The sequence below is a fragment of the Gobius niger genome (assembly GCF_951799975.1).
Source record: "Gobius niger genome assembly, chromosome: 3".
Lineage (NCBI taxonomy): Eukaryota > Metazoa > Chordata > Actinopteri > Gobiiformes > Gobiidae > Gobius > Gobius niger.
This window is the reverse complement of record NC_136854.1, coordinates 31627805-31647882: the sequence shown is the minus strand read 5'-3', so window position 1 is coordinate 31647882 and position 20078 is coordinate 31627805. Positions and strand designations below refer to the sequence as shown.

The following is a 20078-nucleotide window of genomic DNA, read 5'->3' as shown; positions in this document are numbered from 1 at the left end:
CTGACCTCTCTGGTGCTCCTTGACCTTCATGATGTTGTTTAGTGACCAATACACTCCGACCACAGCTCTGAGGGCCTAAAAGAACAGCTGAAATTTTACTGAGAGTAGATTACACACAGGTGGCCTCTATTTAACCGTTAGGGCAAGATGTGAACATTCTGCCGTCATTAGGAATGTTATAAAGGCAATTTAATGCACTCAGAAAAATGCTGTATGAATACTTATGCACGCCCCATTTTTCTATTTTTTGAAAAATAGCAGAATCATGTATCATTTTGCTTTCACTTCACAGTTATCTGTTACTTGTGTGTGAACGTTCAGTAAAAAAATCAAAATAAAATCTTTATATTTATGGTTGTAAACATGACAAAATGTGCAAAAGTTCAAGGTGTATTAATACTTTCGAGTAAAAGAGTAAAAAAGAGTAAGTAAAGTTGACAAAAATGAAAAAAACTTTGCTGAACCCTCAAAGGAACATAATGGGAGAGTAAGACCAGTCTCTGTCTGACAGTTCACGTCAAGGTCGCATGTCGCTTGTGCCTCACTCCCATTGTCAGACATCCACATTGATAAAAAGACACAAACACATTTCATTTCTTTCTCACCCCTGACCATGACCAAGACGTAGCTGTACCTACAGTTCCCACATGCAGCTATTCCACTCACTACATTTCCATTCCTGAAAACCCTTTAACTCACACACTATGCTCCACCTACAGCCTCTATCCGTGTCTTATTCACCGCCCGCTGTGCGCAGCACCCTATATAGTGTCCTATAGTGACCCCTGGATGGACCTTGGCCTCGTTCTAGCTGAGATCCATGTTCGGTAAAAGTCTGAAAATGTCTACGAGATGGAGAGGGCGCCAAAGACGTGCGACAGGTGTGTGGGAGGAGAGCGAGGCTAGTGCGCTGAACAAAGAAAGTGCTTTTATTAAACATTTCCAGAGTGGAGAAGGAGAGAGGTCGGGCGGCGAGGAGGGGAGTGTGAGGCAGAGGAGAGAAAAATTGCAAAATGTAACGTCTCGCAGAAGATCAAGATCTTAGTGCATCGCCCGATGATGTTGAGCGCTGTTTCCAAGTTCTCTGTGAGATTTTTATTCTTCATCTTCATTCTTCATCTTTACTCGAATAGGCCGCCATGTTTGTTTTAACATAAATGATGGACAATGCATCTCTCTGAACTGTTAATTCGCAGATCAATTACGCTAATCAGAAGTTGGTGAGATGAGGCAAGGTTTCAGACAATAGTACAGCTTATGTATCTTGATTTAAAAAGATTTTAATTCTGATTTCATTTTAAAAATATACTAATAGAGCTTCTAAATATGACTCATGGACATAAACACCATAGACCTCTTAAATAATAAGTGGGTATTGTACTTTTTTGCAGGTATTGGTAATAATCACTATTTTAGACTATTGCAGAGGTGGGTCAAGTAGCCAAAATATTTACTCAAGTAAGAGTAAACAAGTACTCGGAGAAAATGTAGTATGAGTAACTGTTTGAGCCTAAAAGCTTGATTTATGTTATATATTATGAGAATCAAAATATGAAATAATCTGAAAATTGTAATATTTTCAAAGAAAAATACCATGAAAACATATAAAAGAAATCGTTATGAAGTGAACACACTAAATACAAAACACAAAATAAGTCTATTTAGATGAACATTTTTCACTTAAAGATTTACTCACAGTGGCACACGTTACTTATTCTTTTTACTCAAGAGTACAGCTACTTCATTTACTCAAGTAGAAGTAAAAAGTAAACAAACGATACATAGAAAGGCGGTTCCAAACTTTGTTTTTTTTACAATTAAGTACATAATTCATTCACTGCTCATTAGTTGTCTTTCCATCAAAGAAAATGTGCATCTGTCTAAAAATTAGCCTAATATATGCGCATACAAAATAAAATATACATGTGTTTCCATCAATGAGTTTTTGCGAATGATGGGCGGTGGTTACCTGGTTACAGCGCTGAATGGCACATTTGCCCAGCAGGGGGCGCACTGTCTGATTTGACTCTGTTCTTAATATTGTTGATTATTATTAAATTCTCTTGTTGGAATTAGTTACTTGTAATGCAATGAATAAATGTTCATTTGGGCGACCTACATGCTAAAGCTAAGTAAAAGTATCATTAAATGAATAGTACCCAAATTAAGGCCCTAAATTAAACTTGGAAAAAACAATGACTCAACTATTTTTCCTGCATATGTTTGTCAGAAACACAAAAATGCTGAAGTTTTTGACTGAAATGATACACTATATTTTCTTACTTTTTTCCCAGAGTGTGTTTTCTACGTTTTCCAGAAGATCGGGCATGCGTCTGCATTACTGGGCAAGTTATCGGTCAGTTAACTGTCCATTAGCTGTAATGAAGCCTAGCCGTTAATCTAACCTGGTAGACTAATTTCAGCATCTCCGACCTCCAGCTGATGATCGCTTCCGAGAGGACCACATCCCCACCTCAGCCTTCAGCGTAAGAGCCGCACCACCGTAGCAGCCAATCATCGCCCTCGGCCCCGCTTTTAAGACCCAGCAATCATGGTTCGTTTGCTTCCCAGTTGTGCTGCGACCCACCTCCACCCCATCTCCGCCTCTTCCGTCCACGGCTTCTCCCTGCTGCATCTTCACGGGTCTACCATACCACCAACAGTGTCCAGGCTCCGGGGAAGAAATCCCTAACTCCAAGCTGTTCATCCATACTGACTTTCATACATCGATGTCTACCACCGGGGACTGATCGCGAAAAACTAATATACATGTCAATAAATCTTCCTAATCTCTGCTTTTGTCTGTTTGACTCTATCTCGGTTGAAATGCATGAACGCAGTTGCAAAGACAGCGCAGCCATGTTAGCGCGCCTGCACATCGGGGATAGATTTTTCGGACTAGAGACGACCTGCGACTGATGTATTAACTACTTTTATCGCTACGTGAAACTTTATGCGATAAATCTGTTTCCATCCTCCAAAATGCGCATTAACGCTTATTCACAATCAGAATTATTCAAATCCAATTGAAATTCCACCAAACAACCTCACAGTTACATGGGGATGTGTATAAAATGCCGCTGGTTAATATTTGAGTGTTTGTGGTCTTACCGTTGCAGGTGAACTTGTCCGCGGGCGTCGTGAGCAGCAGTTTGCCCTCCATGCCTTTGGGTCCGGCACAGCGCGCGATGCCAGGCTCCTTGTACCCGCTCTTCACCCAGTCAGACAGCCACAGCAGCCGGCAGTCGCAGTACAGAGGGTTGGCCCCGATCGCACTGGCAAAAAGTAAAACAACCTTTCATTATTGTTGGAATTTATAGCTTTTTTTCTTTTTTTAACATCCACTTGGCCTACACTTTGTGGCAGCTCCAGCCTCTGTGCCCAAATTCTACCCCAAATTCCCTATTCCTTCTCTCGAAGTTTCAACCATCTTAGTGTGGAAACCTTATCTCATATACAGCTGGTGGATTGTTTTTAGTTTGCCATTTCGTTCTGGTGTGTTTAAAGTGACAGCTCTGAATGTGATGGGAACATTTCCTAACAGAATGTCGCTGGAATAATAATCTTATCACGTCAAATCAATATTTTGAATAGAAATGTACATTTTTTCTCTTAAGCCAATGTGAAATGATTATGAGATGTTGTGACAAACTCAGTGTGTAGTTTCAGCAAATATTCAGAATTCAACTGAATAAAATAAGCCAAAGACATTAGAACATGTGCTTATACAGAGATAGTGATTTTAGATTTTGTGATTCTCAAACTAACAAAACTAAACATTCTGCAGTGTGACCGTGCTCTAGTAAGATCAAAGCATTAAATATAAAGCTGACAATCAAAAGCAAAATCATTCATCAGGTCTCACTTTTGGCTCATGACTCACTAAAAATGGTCCTACAACACACTTAAGGGTCCTGACTATGGATGGGACAATGACTGGATCCTACGTAAACCGTGGTTGTTTAAGGGCAGACACTACAGGCAAACTCTTTTTTTGTTTTGAATTTGTAGGTTTTGGGCCAAATTGGTCTCTTATCATATAAACTTTCACATGGAAACAACAACAAAAAATACCATATCTTCACAATAACAACGTTTCTGAAAATTATAATTTCAGTGGCAATTTTATCAAAATGCATTTTTCTCACATTGATGCGACAGTATCTGAACTTTAGCAGCACCTACAGACTCCAGACTTTCAGAACAATATTTTCAAGTAATTTATTTTTTCCCACATTTTTCCACTAATACACAGTTTTTTTTGTTGTTGTTGTTTTTTTTTAAAACTTAACAAGATTCAAAATCCCCCCTGAAAAGTGTTTGTAACTAATATTTAAAAAAAATCACAAAAAAAACATTAAAACCTGGCTTGATCCATTATTCAGATTTTGTTGCTGGAAAATATGGGAAATTTGGGGCATTTTTTGGCATAAAAGGCAATATTTATATGAAAACAGAAAATGACAGAAAACTTGCAACACATTTGTTTCTCATATGAACGCCAGTAATCTATACAGCAAAAGTTTCAAATTGATATCTCTAAATTCAGAAAGTTTCCCTATTCAGTTTGATGATATTTCTGCAGAATCCATGCTACTTCCCAGCATCATTATATCACTGTTAATAGTGAAATGTAATAGAAGTCACTCTCCTCAAATATGTGATATAGACCTCGTAAAAAAAAAAAAAGAGGCATATTTACACAAAAATCAGCCTGTAACATAAACACATTATAATCCAAGTAAATAAAGATGATTCCTGAACTTCCTGCAATTCGAGGCTGTATTTTGCTGCTGCTCAGCCTTTGTACATTGTTATCTATGCGTGAGCTCCACTTGTTTGTTTGATGTTGTTGTGTGGCTGTTTTTTTTATGTTGCTTTTCTTTTTTTTCCTTGAAGCTGTTCCGTGTGGCATAAACAAAGTCGTCTGAATCTGAATCAGTTTTACACACTGCTTACATCATTCAACCTTTAGAAAACATCAGGGTTTATACAGGTAGCAGGAAATCATATTTAAAGGAATAGGCCACCGTTTTTTAAATACTGAGATATGTTCTTACCTAACCGTAGCCCAGTTAATATATCCCCGTCTGGTCTTTGTCCGTGCGCTCTGTCACGCAAACGGAGCACATACGCAGCCTCTCCCACATGTCATATAGCTCCAAAAAAGCTCACGATAGAAACTACCAAGCTCTTCCACGTGTTCCCTATTTAAATAAAGTTACGTGAAGTGTTTTCATGCGAAGTATATTTACACAGAAATGTAGCTTGTCGATTTTATAAGCAGATAAAAAGGGGGACTATATTGTGAGGCGTAATGATACGAGGAGCAAAACGTCCGCGCAGTAACTCCTAAAGACTTTCCCGCTCATTTCCGTCAATAGAAGCTGTGTGACTTGTAGAGAGCTAGCAGAGAACAGTTGAAGAAGCGTCGATAACTTGTGAACAATGCCTTTTACGTGCATCGTGCCGGGCTGTGATAACAAGCAGAAAGTATATAGTGTAGTAATGTTTCACAGATTTCCAACTCACCCCGGACGACGACACAGGACTCAGGACCACCACCATGAGGTAGGAATGCGAGAGCGCTTGTTGTAAAAGGCTCTCTACAAGTCACGCAGCTTCTATTGACGGAAGTGAGCGGGGAAGTCTTTAGGAGTTACTGCGCGGACGCTTTGCTCCTCGTATCATTACGCCTCACAATATAGTGCCCCTTTTTATCTGCTTATAAAATCGACATGCTACATTTCTGTGTAAATATACTTCGCATGAAAACACTTCACGTAACTTTATTTAAATAGGGAACACGTGGAAGAGCTTGGTAGCTTCTATCGTGAGCTTTTTTGGAGCTATATGACATGTGGGAGAGGCTGCGTATGTGCTCCGTTTGCGTGACAGAGCGCACGGACAAAGACCAGACGGGTATATATTAACACGTCTAAGGTTAGGTAAGAACATATCTCAGTATGTAAAAACGGTGGCCTTTTGAAAGGTTTACAAACATTCCATCTAACAGAGGAATGAGGGGAAATGTTATCCAGAAGCAAATTGGACATAACGGGGAAGAAAGTAGGAAAATATAGTGTATAATTTCAGTCAAAAACTTTTTGCATTTTTGTATTTCTGACAAACGTATGAAAAATAGTTGAGTCAAAGTCATTGTTTTCCAAGGTCTTAATTTAATGACTTATAATGCCCCGCAGAAACCCTGATCAGGCAAATTGATTGATACTTTAATATGGCTGGAAAAGAAATGATTGATTCATAACATCGCACTTGATTGATTATTCACAGCATAAGTAATTAGAAATACATCATAATTAAACTATTCTTGTTGTATTGTTAAGTATAGAATGTTTTTTTTTTTAGAAATGTTGCTATTGCTAAATATTGGGCAGAGTCTCCATGGACGTGGGGCCAATAGCGGCTCACTGGTCCAGGTTGTATCGATGGGAGACGGGAGGAGGAGGAGGAGGAAGGGGTCAGTGGGTTCGTTCTGCGTCACATGACCTCGTTGTTTCTGTAGGAGGAAAAGGAAACGCAGCTCACGGGCGTCTGGATCATTTTACACTGAGATTTCAGCATCGACGCCGATCCGGTTCCAAATATCAGGTGGAAATGCAGGGCGCAGACACTACTGTACGTAAATAAACCAGGGTGATGTCATCCCTGTGTCTGCTCAGGTGGAGGGTTTTACAGAGAAAAACATCCACGTGCTCATCGACGGACGTTTAAATAACCCTTGCGTTGTTGCAGCAAATAAAACATAAACAAAAAAATAAAAGAGCTATTCCAGCCAATATATTTTACATAGATTTCAGTAACAATATTAAGCTATTAGTAGAGAAACATAGGACTTTAAATGAATAAACCCGCATGTTTAAGCTTTCCATGGTTTCAATGCTCTTACTCTAATTGCAATACCGTCCGAATCTATACATATTTTGGGATTTCATTAGCGAACTCTCGTTGTCACCATCGTTCAGTGCAAGTTGCAGATGCACTTCCTCCTGAGTCTATCAGTTCAGATCAATAGGACCCTGTTTAAACCATAGCTCTACTGTAAATCTAATCAGGAGTGAGAGAGAAGGAGATAAATGAGATACACTTCCTGTGCCCAAAGCGTGAGGTCAGCTGACTGTCTGAATACACAGAACGACTTGAATCGATGGATTTCTTCTTCCCTGATGGCATGAGCGTATTCAAAGATGACAATGCCAGGATTCATCTGGCTCATATTGTGAAAGAGTGGGTCAGAGCAGCGCGAGATGTTATGTGTGAGGAGAGCAGTAAGGACAGGCAGAGAAAATCATCGGGACCTCTCTCTCGTCCAAGACACCGGCAAAAAGTGTTGTATCCCGAGCAAAGAGCATTACATCCAAATCATGCACTTTTCTCTGTGCTGCCTTCAGGAAAGAAGCAGGACCACAAGATATTATAATGGGTTTTTTTCTATGGCGATTAGATTGCTGAATGACTGAATGGTTGGCTATTCAAGTAAATTACTTTTTTGCATTTTACCTTCTGTATTTTCCGGACTATAAGTAGTAGTCATAGTTCATAGTTTGGCAGGGGTCTTATGCTCCAGAGCGACTAATATGTGATTTCTTTCCCTTTTTTAAAATTCAAAAAGCTCGATGGCCACAGCTGGAGGAACGAGTTTGCAAATGAGAGCTTTAAAAACGCGCTGCCGGAAGAGACTTGTCAATGGTGCAGTTACGCCTCTGTCCCCAGGTCGACGCCAAAGCGATTGTTCAGAAGTGACAGAGGATCAAGATTTCAATGGATTTAGTGATTTGGAGTGAGATGGAGAGCTTGGTTAGTTCTTTATGCTATAGTTATCTTAACTGTTTATGTGACGTTAACAAACCAGACACCTATTTAGTTTGTTGTTTATGCTTCATGTAGCGAACCATCAATGGGCTTTACGCAAGCATACAGTACGCTTATTCAGCGTGTTGTTTTCATATTCATTAGCCATTTTCTGGCTAGTGCATCTTATAGCAGTGACTTATAGTCCGGAAAATACGGTATTTATTTTTAGTGCCAGCTTTTAGAAATTCCGAGTACAATATATGTATTTTGTGCAATGATGAATGACCATGAGGTCTACTTTCACGCATGGATTGGCCACCACAGAGTCCAGACAGATCTTAACCCCATAAAGGATCGGATCAAAGGACGGACAGACGGACAATGACCAGAGGCAGGTAGTACTCAAGTCCAAATACTGAAGTAACTTTTTGCATGCAGTTTTTTCATACTGTACGTTTTACTTCTACTTACTTGAGTAATATTAAAATGAAGTTTGTGTACTTTTACTTATGTTAAAAAATCGTAACTCATACCACTATGCAAAATCTTTAAGTGACAAATCTTCATTTTGACACGTAAAAAAATATGTATTGCCCTGACGAAGACACGCCGTGTCGAAAGCATAGGCTGTCCATTTTTTTCCATTAAAGGGTTTTTAAAATTTTTTCACATAACAGTGCACTTACTCTGTACAGCTTTAATCAAGTCAAATCCTTCCGAATACGTATTTCTTGTTTCATTCATTCTTCACAATGATTCTGTTATATTTTCTTTGCAAATGTTACAATTTTTATTTCGTGTTTTGTTTATCATCATTTATGTCACTGAAAAATAAATCTGACTTTTACGCTCATACAGTGACTCACTGTACTCAAGTACTTTTTTGCTCTGCTTGAGTAATTATGTGGGCCACAACTTTTCTTTTTACTTGACTGTACTTGAATAAAATTATTTGTAAGTAACGTTACTCTACTGCTCTACCCGCCTCTGCAATAACAGAGGGCCAGCTCCAAATAGACCGATGCGTCGGTTGTTTTTTTGTCTAGTATATTGTTATTGTAAAAGTACAGGTGTAATTGTTACAGCAGATTATGGACGTGCTGGATCCGGGTAAACACTCACAGATGGGAGAGAGATGCCACGTCGCTGAAGATGCCCTTCTGCAGCTCCGAGATCTCGTTCCCGTGGAGAGACCTGACGAGGGACAAGCACTTTACTCACAGGGAAGACTTGAAATGACACTGAACGTTTACTATACAAAGAGGAAGTAAATGTGCATTTTGAAAACATGTATAGATAGGATACATTTATGCTACAAAAATAGAAAGGCTGGGTAAACCGCAAATCCAATTAAAAACACAATAAGACAACAAGGTTACAACAAAACGACTGGGCTTTTTTTTAAGCTAAAAAAAATCCAAGTCCAGTTATTTTTATCTTACAGCATTTTATCTTACAACCTGGATGACTGAGAATTGACGTTGTTAAACAGGCTTTTGTAGGAAATGATGCAGCCCTGGTCAAAATAATATCTTTCATCAAAATAGTTCAAGTTAAAACCTGATACAATGATATTTTTGTGCAGGCTCTCATTCGTTATTCAGTTTTCATTGCAGTGAATGGACGAAGAGCCTTCACTAACATATTATGGCTTTCACTGGTTACGCAGCAGGAAAAGACTGCTGAGAAATGAGTCAAATATGGGAACCTTCACTGTGACGGTTGATACAAAGTGTCTTACAGGAGTCTGAGGGAGCGCAGTCCTGCCAGAGCCTGGGGAGGGATGCACCGCAGCGAGTTATAACTCAGGATCCTGGAATACACAGTCAGACATTTAAAAGTATGAAATAAGTATATAAGGTCCTGGAAGCAGTCTTTATATACAGTACTTCCTCAAATCTGACGCATATTTGAAGAGAGTTTTGTTCATGGCTGCCGTGTTTTTAATTGCTTATATTTACCTACCTAAACACCCACGTACCTACTTACTTAGTTACTGACTTTCTTGCTCTAAATTGAATATTGGTCAAAATGGCTAATGTACCAGCTGATTTTGCTGTGATTGTGTTGATGTTGCTTTAATACAAACACTGCATGTTTCTGTTTTTGTTCTTGTTTTTGTAATTAGTGATGAAAAACAATACAATTTAAGTGACGGAAAAAAAAAACATCATAACTTTTATGGAAGCAGTCTTAAAAAAACAAAAAAAAAACACTTCTACTGCAATGTTATGTATGTATATTTTTTTATACAGTCTTTATTGCATCACTTCATGCGCTGTTCATCAGTCCATCCTGAAACTAAATGAGGAGCTTAAGTCATAAATCAAAGTGTGTTATGGCGAGTGCACAATTGTTTATAATGTCTTTGTGAATCGTCTTGTGTTTTGTCTGTATTTTGTGTTGATACGGAGCAGCTGAACTGTAAAACAAATTTCAGATCCTCGCATCTGACGATAAAGTGTTTATCTATCCATCTACTTCATAGCGATTCTTAGTATACATTTCTTCACACTGCATTTCTTTTCTTTTTAATGCATGTGAGATTGTGGTGATACAGCACTTCCTGAAAGCTGACTCATATTTGATGAGAGTTTTGTTCATGGCTGTCCACTAACGCGATATAGACATTAGACATATAAAATCTTAGTAATCTACTCTATTTCATAATCGATCTAAATTAAGTTGTAACTAAACATTTATACATTCAATTAATATTGGTCAAAATGGATAATGTACCAGCGGCGCAGCCTGATTTAGTTGTGATTGTGTTGATTTTATACACACGCTGTAAAAACAATACAATATATCATAACTTTTCAGGAAAGTGTATTGTGAAAGTTGCAGTGGTCGATACTCACAGTGTGGTGAGTTGGCTCATGTTCGAGAAGGAGTCGTCCGACAGAGAGCCGATCTTATTGTTGCTCAAATCTCTGATCGAAAAGAAAAAGGCGAGTTTATTTGTAGAGCACAACAATTCTATGTGCTTAAAGGCACATGGAACTTAAAAGGCAAACGGAATAAGTAAAACATGAACAATCGTTAGGCAATTAAATTAAAGCAAAGAAAAACAGCACATTATTATAACCGTGATTAATTTATGAGTTTTAAATTCTCAACACGTTTCTGTGAGAGTTATGATGAGCCTTTTTTACTGTGAAATGCACGGTCCACTGCGCCCTCTGCTGGAGAAACGCAGAACTGCACGTGCCAAAACTGGCTGAACACGGAAATCTAACCTTTTGTAAGAATCAGAGATGAAAAAGAGATACATAAGTGTGTGGAGATGTCAATATTATTTACTCTTATTCTATAGATTACATCAACTGTTATATTTATTAGAACAGGAGGTTTATTTAGTTGAAAATGTATTTCACATTCACGATTTTGACTTGTTTACCATTGTCCTTTTTCCAACTTTAATAAAGACTGTTGCAATGTGGTGTCTCCATTTGTAGGAAAATGACTGTCTTCTCTTAACTGCTTAACCCCCACCATAACAAAGCATATTTTCTCCAGCTTTACCCAAATCTAATAGCTTCTCGACTAGAGCTTACAGCCTCATTTGAAAGCTATTGAAAGCTATTGAAAGCGGATCTAATATTTATCCTCCCGTTGTTGCTGTCAGTTTTTTATTGTTGTATTTGATGCTTTTTCTGCACTTTTTTGCCCATTTTTAGTAGCATTTTATTGTCTTTTGATGCTCAATTTTTTTGCTGACTTCATCCGCATTTACGTCTCGTTTTTGTTGCTTTTTCATCACATTATTGTTGCCTGTTTTGTCGCGTTTTTGTCCCTCTTTTGATCCACATTGTCATCTCATTTTTGTCTTGTTTTTGTTGCCATCTGCCGTTTCTTTCAAGAAGCTTTTAGCTTTGGGTAAAGCCAAACTGGAGAAAATGTGCTCGGTTCAGGTGGGGTTTAAGAGGTTAATTAACATTAAACAATTCATATAAATAGAGAGAGATAAAATGTGTCTCGACTCACACAAGCTGCAGATACTTGAATGACGCCAGTTCTTTGGGGACAATCGTGAACTGGTTTCCATCCAGATACCTGCGACCAGAAAGAATATTACTACAACACTCATCTTAACTTTGAAATACACCTCCCGTTCACAGAGAAAGTCTGAAAATGCATGTGATAAAGCTGTTGGCTGGACTCACAGCTCGGTGAGGTTGCGTGGCAGTCCGCGAGGCAGGCTCTGCAGGTGCTTGTTGCTGCAGCGGACCACGGTGTCCACACAGGTGCACTGAGAGGGGCACATGGGCCCGGGGCCACACAGGCTCTCATCCACCCAGCCTGAAAACAGCAACACAAAGGAAAGAGGAGATCAGGCACGGATTATGGACAGAGACAAAACACACAGGTGAACGGCTGAGGTGCAAAGATGAGTTTATTGAAGACAAGGTACTGATGTCGAAATGAAGGAAATGTAGAAGGAAATGTGAAGGGTGAAGATCTCAGTCATGTCCCTCACAGTTTTAACTCTGACTAAATTGATGCAGCTGGACATCTGGATTTAGACAGTGGTGGTTAAACTTCTTGATTTCATTACTTGGGTATAAGTACAGAGACTACTATTCAAAAATTACTCCAATACCAGTACAGAGTTTAAAAATGTTCAAACTAAGTATTTTCCTTCCCCTACATGTTCCAGTAATGTCCTAATGTGTAGAATGAGCCCAGACCTGTTCACCACAACTGCCTCTAAAATCCTGCACTGTCACTCAAAAAGGTGTTAATTCGGGTCCGAAGTGCCGTCATGCAGCTTAATATAGAAGGTGCAGTTACACGTATGGCCTGAGGTGGCAGTAGTGAGTATAAAATGGCCCATTTCATCTAGTCCCTTTAAGTTAAAACAATTAAGTATTTGTTGTAGAAAGTATTCAAAGTAGACAGTTCAAAGCACTTTAAATAAGTGTTTGAAAACCAACTTAAGCCCCGACAGGCCAGTGTAACGGCTGAATTGAAAGCTAAGACCTACAAATCGGATCTAAGATTTTTCCTTGCGTTGTTGCCACGTTGTCGTGCTTTATGGCCGCGATTTTTTTTTACTGTTTTTGATGGTCTTTTCAAGAAGCTTTTAGATTTGGGTAATGCCGAAGGGGAGAAAAGAGTTTGGTTCAGGTGGGGGTTAAGAGGTTAATGGCTTCAAAAACACAAAAATGTCATTAACACCACGGGGACAAACCTCCTTCCTTGTGGTGTGCCAGTGGAATTGACAGAACATCCGCACAGCGCCCCCTACTGCTCTGGAGTGTGCAATATTAGGCTTTTAATATGAACAAAACAATGGCCAAATTGACTTTTTACTTTGGAGCCTTTATAGAAATGTAGCGGAGTAGAAAGTATTATATCTATCTTTCAAATGTAGTGGAGCCAAAAACAAGAAAGTTCTCAACAAAAATGCTATTCAAGTAAAGCACATATGCTCAAAAAAGTACAGTACTTAAGTAAATATACTTCTTTACTAACCCTGTCTGAGTTTAGAAGATAATTGATGATTTTTTTCTCATATTGTCCACTGTCGAGATCCTTTATCCAAACTAGGGCTGTATGAGTGTTCAATTCTGTTCTCAGTTTACTTAAAAATGACCGGATGAACCTGTTAACTTCGGTTGTATCTGAGATCCTGCTTGTTTGCTGAAACCAGAGTTTGCCCCCCACACAACGATCCCTGACATTGCAACCTGCCGGGGTCTAATAGCGAAAGTTAAATAATATATTCAGACGTCATTCTTTTGTCTAGTCCGTACCATCTTCACATCTGAAGTCGGGAGTGGCCACGTCCTGCAGAGGGATCTCCCGGAGGAAGGTGGGGCTCTGGCAGCGTGGGTTTCCCGTGACGATCCTCCGACTGCGCAGCCACGCCCCGAACCACGACAGGCGGCAGTCGCACTTAAACGGGTTCGCCAAAAGGTTTCTGCAGCGACAGAAAGCAAGGTAGAGCACATACTGGTTAAAAAGTATTATTGTCCTCATGTCCTCTTGCTTTAGCCCCATCCTTCAGAGCTTACTATATTTGAGGTTCTAAAGATGACACACAAATACCGTCCAAGTGAAAGAGAGAGAACTTCCTTACAGCGTGGAGAGGTTGGGCAGCGTGTCGAAGGCTCCCGGGAGGATGGAGCTGAGCTGGTTGTCGTACAGCGAAAGAAGCCGAACGTGAGGGAGACCCGTGAAGCTGCCGTTATGGATACAGCTGATTTTATTGTTCCTCAGCATCCTGAAAAAACATGCATGCACAAATACAACATTCAGTTTTATAATAATGGTCACAATGTGTACACTGCCTAACCAATAATGAAGTCGCCACCTTGATGTAACTGACTAACTGCTATAATCTGCCGTTGCTGCCGTTGGTCAGGTCTCGGTTCAGCAACACTATGTGCCCAAAGAACATCCTGAATAACCTGGTTATTCCATCAATGGATTGTTTCTTTCAGACGGCACGGGCATAATCCAAGATGACAATGGCAATATACATTGGAATCACATTGTGAAAGAGTGGGTCATGGAGCCTGAGATGTCATTTTCACACATGTATTGGCCAAATCTTGGAGAAAAATGAATCCAACACTGGATCTTTTGATATTGCAGAAGCTTATTGCAACAATACCACAGCGAATGTCATCAAAGCTAAAGGCGGTCCAACCAAATATTAGTGTGTGACCTTTTCATTTGTGGCATTTGGCCAGGCAGTGTATAAACCTATTGAAAAAAAATGCAAATGGAAAATGCATTATTGGTGGGCAGCACCGTCTTTTAAGCTAGTTTGGTATAGCTGGGTTGTTTATGTATCAAGGTTTTACGAGATATAGCAACACATTACCTGGAATGTTCTGCAGAGTAGCTTTTTTACCTAAATTTACTACCCTAATGTACTGTATATTTTAAACCAGAAAAGCTAAGACTGTTAAAATAGAATAAAACTAAAACAAAGCCAAAATTAAAACAGTGTTAAACTGGAGTTAATACTTCATTATTATTTCATTTCAATTTTATGAGTTCAAATCAAAGTCAGAGCCAAGACAAGACTGTCCCGAAAGCGTATTTTTGGTGCTTATTTCCTGTTAATTCAAGGCAAGGCAACTTTATGTATGTCGTACACAAGGCAACTCAATTCATATTGCTTGTAATGTGTAAACCATCCACCAGGGGGTGCTGCAGCACGTCCCTCTGCACCCTGGTTTTTGATCACAGTGAATGTGGCTTACAACATGCGCAGTCCGTCCATGCCTCTGAACATGGCTCCTCTCACTGACTCCAGGTGGTTCGCTGTGAGGTGCAGCTCCACCACGGCCGAGGCGCCTTCGAACGCACCGTCCTCTATCTCTGAGATCTTATTGTTGCTCAGGTTTCTGTAGAAAATGACAACTTTCCTTTAACATAAACTGTTTTCTCCACCACGACTGAAATTGATTTATTTGAAATCACAGACATTTTCTTGAGCTGCTTGAGGCCCTTGAATGCACCAGTTGCTTCCAACACCGAGAGGTCGTTGTTGTTCAGACGCCTGGGGAATGAAAAATAAATAAAATCTTTGGACAAAAGATCAATCAAGTTACAATTCTTTAACATCATCTAAAGACAGATCTATAAAAAACATGAAAAAAGTGAGATTTGCCATTTATTTCAAAACTAAATTGAATCTAAACAGGACCAAAACTTTTTTTTTAACCCAGGGCTGAACCAACACTAAACCAGATCTTTACCAGGCGGTGGCTGAGTGGTTAGCACTCTTGCCTCACAGCAATAAGGATAATAGTTAAATTCCCGGACCGCGTGGGCCTTTCTAGGGGTAAGCGCATGCACTCCCTGTTTCTGGATGGGTTTCTCTCATGAACTCAAAACATGCACAGTGCTCCTTACGGGTCGCACTGGCAGCAACGAAGGACAAATTTCCCTATGTGGACAATACACCCTTAACTAACCCAGGATTATACCAAAGAGTTCGAGTCGGGACAGTGCATGTTAATGAACACTGATAGAACTCATACATGTAAACACACTACACTGGATTGTCGCCATGGGTTAATTTTTATCCATTTACATTTACAATCACAACTTAACTCTCTACTCAACTTTGTTTATCGAGCATACGCCAGATTATAACCACGGTCTAGTAAAATTCAAAGTGCTTCGACATTCCTCCGGGCTCCAAAGGGACCCTACTGCAGACATTTTAGTGGTGGGGAAAACCTGAACATGCAAACTCTCCTAAATTATAATCCTAATCTGTAAACTGTAAATCAGCCTCAAGAGATAGTATCTAAAACCATGTGCATTTGATGATATAAATAAAAACTCGTCAGAATCCTCACAGCTCCTCTGCGGCTGGAGGCAGGTGCTCGGGGAACTTGGTGAGTCTGAGGTTGGAGCAGTCCACGACGTTGGCTTCACAGCGACATTTGGACGGACACACGGGTTTACTGTTGCACTCGTAACTCAGGCGCTTGTCCTCCGCTCCTGAAGTCAACACACACATTCATATTTCACATGGGCTTTCCAATGTCAGACATGATTAAGTTTGAAAGCTTTACCTGGGACATAATACTGCTCCTTGGCTGTGAAAAGAAAAACACCACAATTAGCCCAAGAGCTTGCATGAATTGATTAGAAACACAATGTTAACTTAATTATTTCTACTAAGGCTTATGAATGGTTTCACTTCACATCTGACTGTCGTTCTACCTTTCAGCAGCAGAGGGCACTGTTGGTCTAATGACATGCAGTCACACTTTGCGCTCTGTTCTCGATAAGCTTTATCTAAAGTTTTCGTCCAGTAAAAACAACATTATTCACAAAATCAGGTCTAAACCAGGTCCAAATCAGTGCAGTGTCAAAAATAATGTGTTTTTTTAGGCTGTGTGAGAAAAATTGTGCACATTTTGTAAAATATTAAGGCTTCTTTGCGACCTAATAATGCGATAACGATGATTTGTCGGTGTATTGTGCAGCCCTAGTTCACAGAGCAGATTTAAAACACTGTCTTTAGCAGATTTTAAGCATAATAAGACCAGATAGAGACTGGGATATTTAGTTATTTTTGAAGATAGTGCCTAAATTAGTGCAGCCCTAACTTACCGGAGCACCTGAACTTGTTGCTCTTGATCTGGGCGATGCGTTTGTTGGTGAGCCTCCGGGGGCTGGCACAGCGGGCGCCGCTCGTCTCGATGGGGTTGGCTCTGAGGAAGTCAGACAGCCATTTGACGTGACAGTCACAGACGAACGGGTTCTGAGCCAGGTGACTGAGGAAAACAACAACATGATTATAGTGATGATCTAAACCAGAGTGGAATTTGCTTTTTCAAAACAAAAACTTAAATGGAACAAGCTTAGGAATTGTGACAAAAATCTTTTGTCTTCGAGGCTGTGTTTGCAAAAATGTGAACATTTCAGTAAAAGACATCTGTGATTTGGTGATATGTTGTGGCATCTTGTGATATGGATGTCGCGTTACCTAACATTCAGATCATGATACAGTAAGTAATAGGAAAATGCCTTGGAACTAGGAGTGGGCGATATTGACAAAATAGCACATGAATATCTCAATGTTTTTGGAAACTTTGTTGATAACATGATGAAGCGATATCTTTGCAAACCATCAGAGCTTTGCAAAATTGTTGATTAAAAAGATATTTGTCTTGAACAAACTACAATAGTGCAGAAAAACAACAAAGTATATTTAATCAGTTTTTGCTACTCTTTTGTTGGTTTCTCTACATTGGAGATATAGTCGTAATTGTAAATTTGTGTATCTTCCAAACCGGCATTTTCATATTATCTTTTATACCACGGTCTGGGTGAATACTCGATTCTGATTGGCTGGAGGGTGTCTGTTAAAAAATGATGATGTACACCTTGTCCGGCAACAGTTAAATCACCTTCTATATCACTCCACTGCAGCTGTTTCCATAGCAACAATAAACAATTGAGCTGGAACTAGTTTCAAGTAAAACTGATTTAAAAGTGAGACAACTCCTGCTCAGGACTTAAAAAAATAAGCAAACAGGCCCCAATTAACAGTTTCAGTTCGCGGGACCCAACCGTCCTCCACCTCCATGTCGTCCAGTTATTTCGGATAATGGACACTTCGAAGTACATTATCTCTTACGTAGACGATGTATATATCCCACCTCTAATTGGAACGCCGCTCAAACTGATAATTACAAACTCAGAGATGATCAGTGTGGTCCGACTTCAGATATGAGGAAGACCCTGATGATAAAGCTGTAACTGCACCAGAGATGTGAAAGTCACTTTGGTCACAGCCTTCAATAAAACACTACTTATCATGTTTTGAATTATGTCTGCTGTGAAGAAACATTTGTACAACGTTAGCATCTTATTAGCTAACTATAGCATCAGCTGTTTTGTTTACATACAGGTTTTTTGAACACTCTGCAGTCGTAATTTTCAGGTAGGAAAAATCCCCGGATACTAGTTGCCTGAAATGCAGCATTAGTCTAAAACATCAGTAACCCCACACTCTTGCTGTACTCACAGAGTCTGGATACTGTGCAGAGAGTTGAAGGTCCCTTTGGCCAGACTCTGGATCTTGTTATCGTAGAGGGAGAGCAGAGCCAGGTTCTCCAGGTCTTTGAAGGCCGTGGCCCGAACACAGTGGATCTTATTGGCGTTCAGCAACCTGCGAAATTAGAAACACTCTCTGGATTTCAAATGCAAACTCACACACAAGGCATTTCCTCCACTTATAATAACGCTGTGTATATATACGCTGTGAAAAGATCTTTTACGATGTAGGTCACTCACAGCAGCTCCAGAGACGCCAGTCCATCAAACACTCCTTCAGGCAGCTCAGTGATCTTATTTCCATACAACACACTGAGGGAAGGGGAGAGAATCAGCGTCAGTGTTCATTTTTACAGCAAAGTTCAGTATTTCAACTTCAGCAAGAATTTGACAAAGCTACTTTTTCTCATGTTGGAGTAATATTTGAGCAGGAGGAATGAAGTTTAGTGATTACCACAGCTACATAGAAGTGCGGTAACTCACAGTGAGTTGAGAGCCTTTAGTCCATGGAAAGCATCGGGAGCAATCTCATTAATCTGGTTATTGCTGAGGTCTCTAGACAAAAGGACAGGACATTGTTACATTCAGCAGGTCTTTAGTGTACATTTATGAGTGTATTCCATCTTTGACAGGTTTCTTACATCCTGCGCAGTTTCTTGTAGGAGGTGAAGGCTCCGGGAGGAATGGACTTGATGCCGTTCTGCTCCAGACGACTTGAGACACAGATAAACAAAGTAAAAAAAAAAAAAGTTAAAACTCAGTCATTGAACATCACATCACAAAACTTCACTCAGACTCACATCTCGGTCATAGCCTCGGGTAGATGAGCAGGGATGGCGGTCAGACCTCTGCCTCGACAGTCCACGATGTTGTTGGAGCAGGTGCACATGGGGGGGCAGGACCCTGAGGCCAGACTGCAGGGCTGAACAAATGCACTCACGCCCTGGCCTGAAATATACAAAAACAAAACATAAGCCATCCTGCCCATAGGAGGTCAGCACCATCTAAGTAGTAAATACCGGTAATGCATGTTGTATTTGGGTAGAGTAGCTGTAGGAAGAGCAACATACTTTGAGATACAGCAGTCCAACCCAGGACAAACCTCTCAGGAAATGTCTCATTATTACTAATGATTAGACTCTAATCCCATTTCTCATGTCAGTTTTGTGACTTTGTGCCTTTAATCTAGCCACAAACCTGTGTGGACTAGTAATGCTCTTGCAGTATCAGGTAAGTTCTCTTTTCATGTTCAGTATTGCTTAAAACATGGCCAGTCTTCAGTCTGCTCCAGTTCCTGGCTGTGGAGGAGAGAGAGGCTGCACTGGCTTTGTCTCCCCCGCAACATAAAAGTCATGATTCTCCAGCCGCGATGCCCCATGTGTCAAAGCAATGGCTGAGAAATCAAGGCTATGCTCAGAGCAACAAAACGCTTCCCGTATCACTTAAAAAGTAAACATGCCAGGTATTTCAGCAGAATTTTGTGACAATGTCCAGCAACGACAGAGCGTGCTTCTCTAGGAAAATAACTAGGCGGATGGTAAGTTAGTTTTACTTTGACTTAAGAGAGTCGGAGAATGCCGGGTAGCAACCGTTGCTATGAGGTATGATTGGACAATGACTGATTTGGGGGCGGGGTTTTGCGAAAGGTCAATCACTTGAATAGTAATGTCAGGAGTCTCGGCTTGAAGTGCTTTGGTCTCCGTGTCCAAGTAGTAGTAGTAGGA

General features: G+C 40.1%; 1 protein-coding gene across 1 annotated transcript in view; it reads right to left on the bottom strand.

Moving 5' to 3' along the window:
• Positions 1 to 20078, bottom strand: part of LOC306960751 (slit homolog 1 protein-like) — a 78371-nt gene that overhangs the window by 22656 nt on the left and 35637 nt on the right. Inside the window, exons 9-26 of the mRNA XM_079553247.1 lie at positions 19155 to 19302; positions 18996 to 19067; positions 18838 to 18909; positions 18595 to 18666; positions 18326 to 18469; positions 16906 to 17069; positions 16362 to 16385; positions 16143 to 16287; positions 15260 to 15334; positions 15036 to 15179; positions 13901 to 14044; positions 13575 to 13741; positions 11982 to 12117; positions 11803 to 11871; positions 10677 to 10748; positions 9557 to 9628; positions 8938 to 9009; positions 3112 to 3275 (exon numbers count right to left, since the gene is read on the bottom strand). Coding sequence (XP_079409373.1) covers positions 3112 to 3275; positions 8938 to 9009; positions 9557 to 9628; positions 10677 to 10748; positions 11803 to 11871; positions 11982 to 12117; positions 13575 to 13741; positions 13901 to 14044; positions 15036 to 15179; positions 15260 to 15334; positions 16143 to 16287; positions 16362 to 16385; positions 16906 to 17069; positions 18326 to 18469; positions 18595 to 18666; positions 18838 to 18909; positions 18996 to 19067; positions 19155 to 19302 — 1956 coding nt within the window. The remainder of the gene's footprint in view (positions 1 to 3111; positions 3276 to 8937; positions 9010 to 9556; positions 9629 to 10676; positions 10749 to 11802; positions 11872 to 11981; positions 12118 to 13574; positions 13742 to 13900; positions 14045 to 15035; positions 15180 to 15259; positions 15335 to 16142; positions 16288 to 16361; positions 16386 to 16905; positions 17070 to 18325; positions 18470 to 18594; positions 18667 to 18837; positions 18910 to 18995; positions 19068 to 19154; positions 19303 to 20078) is intronic.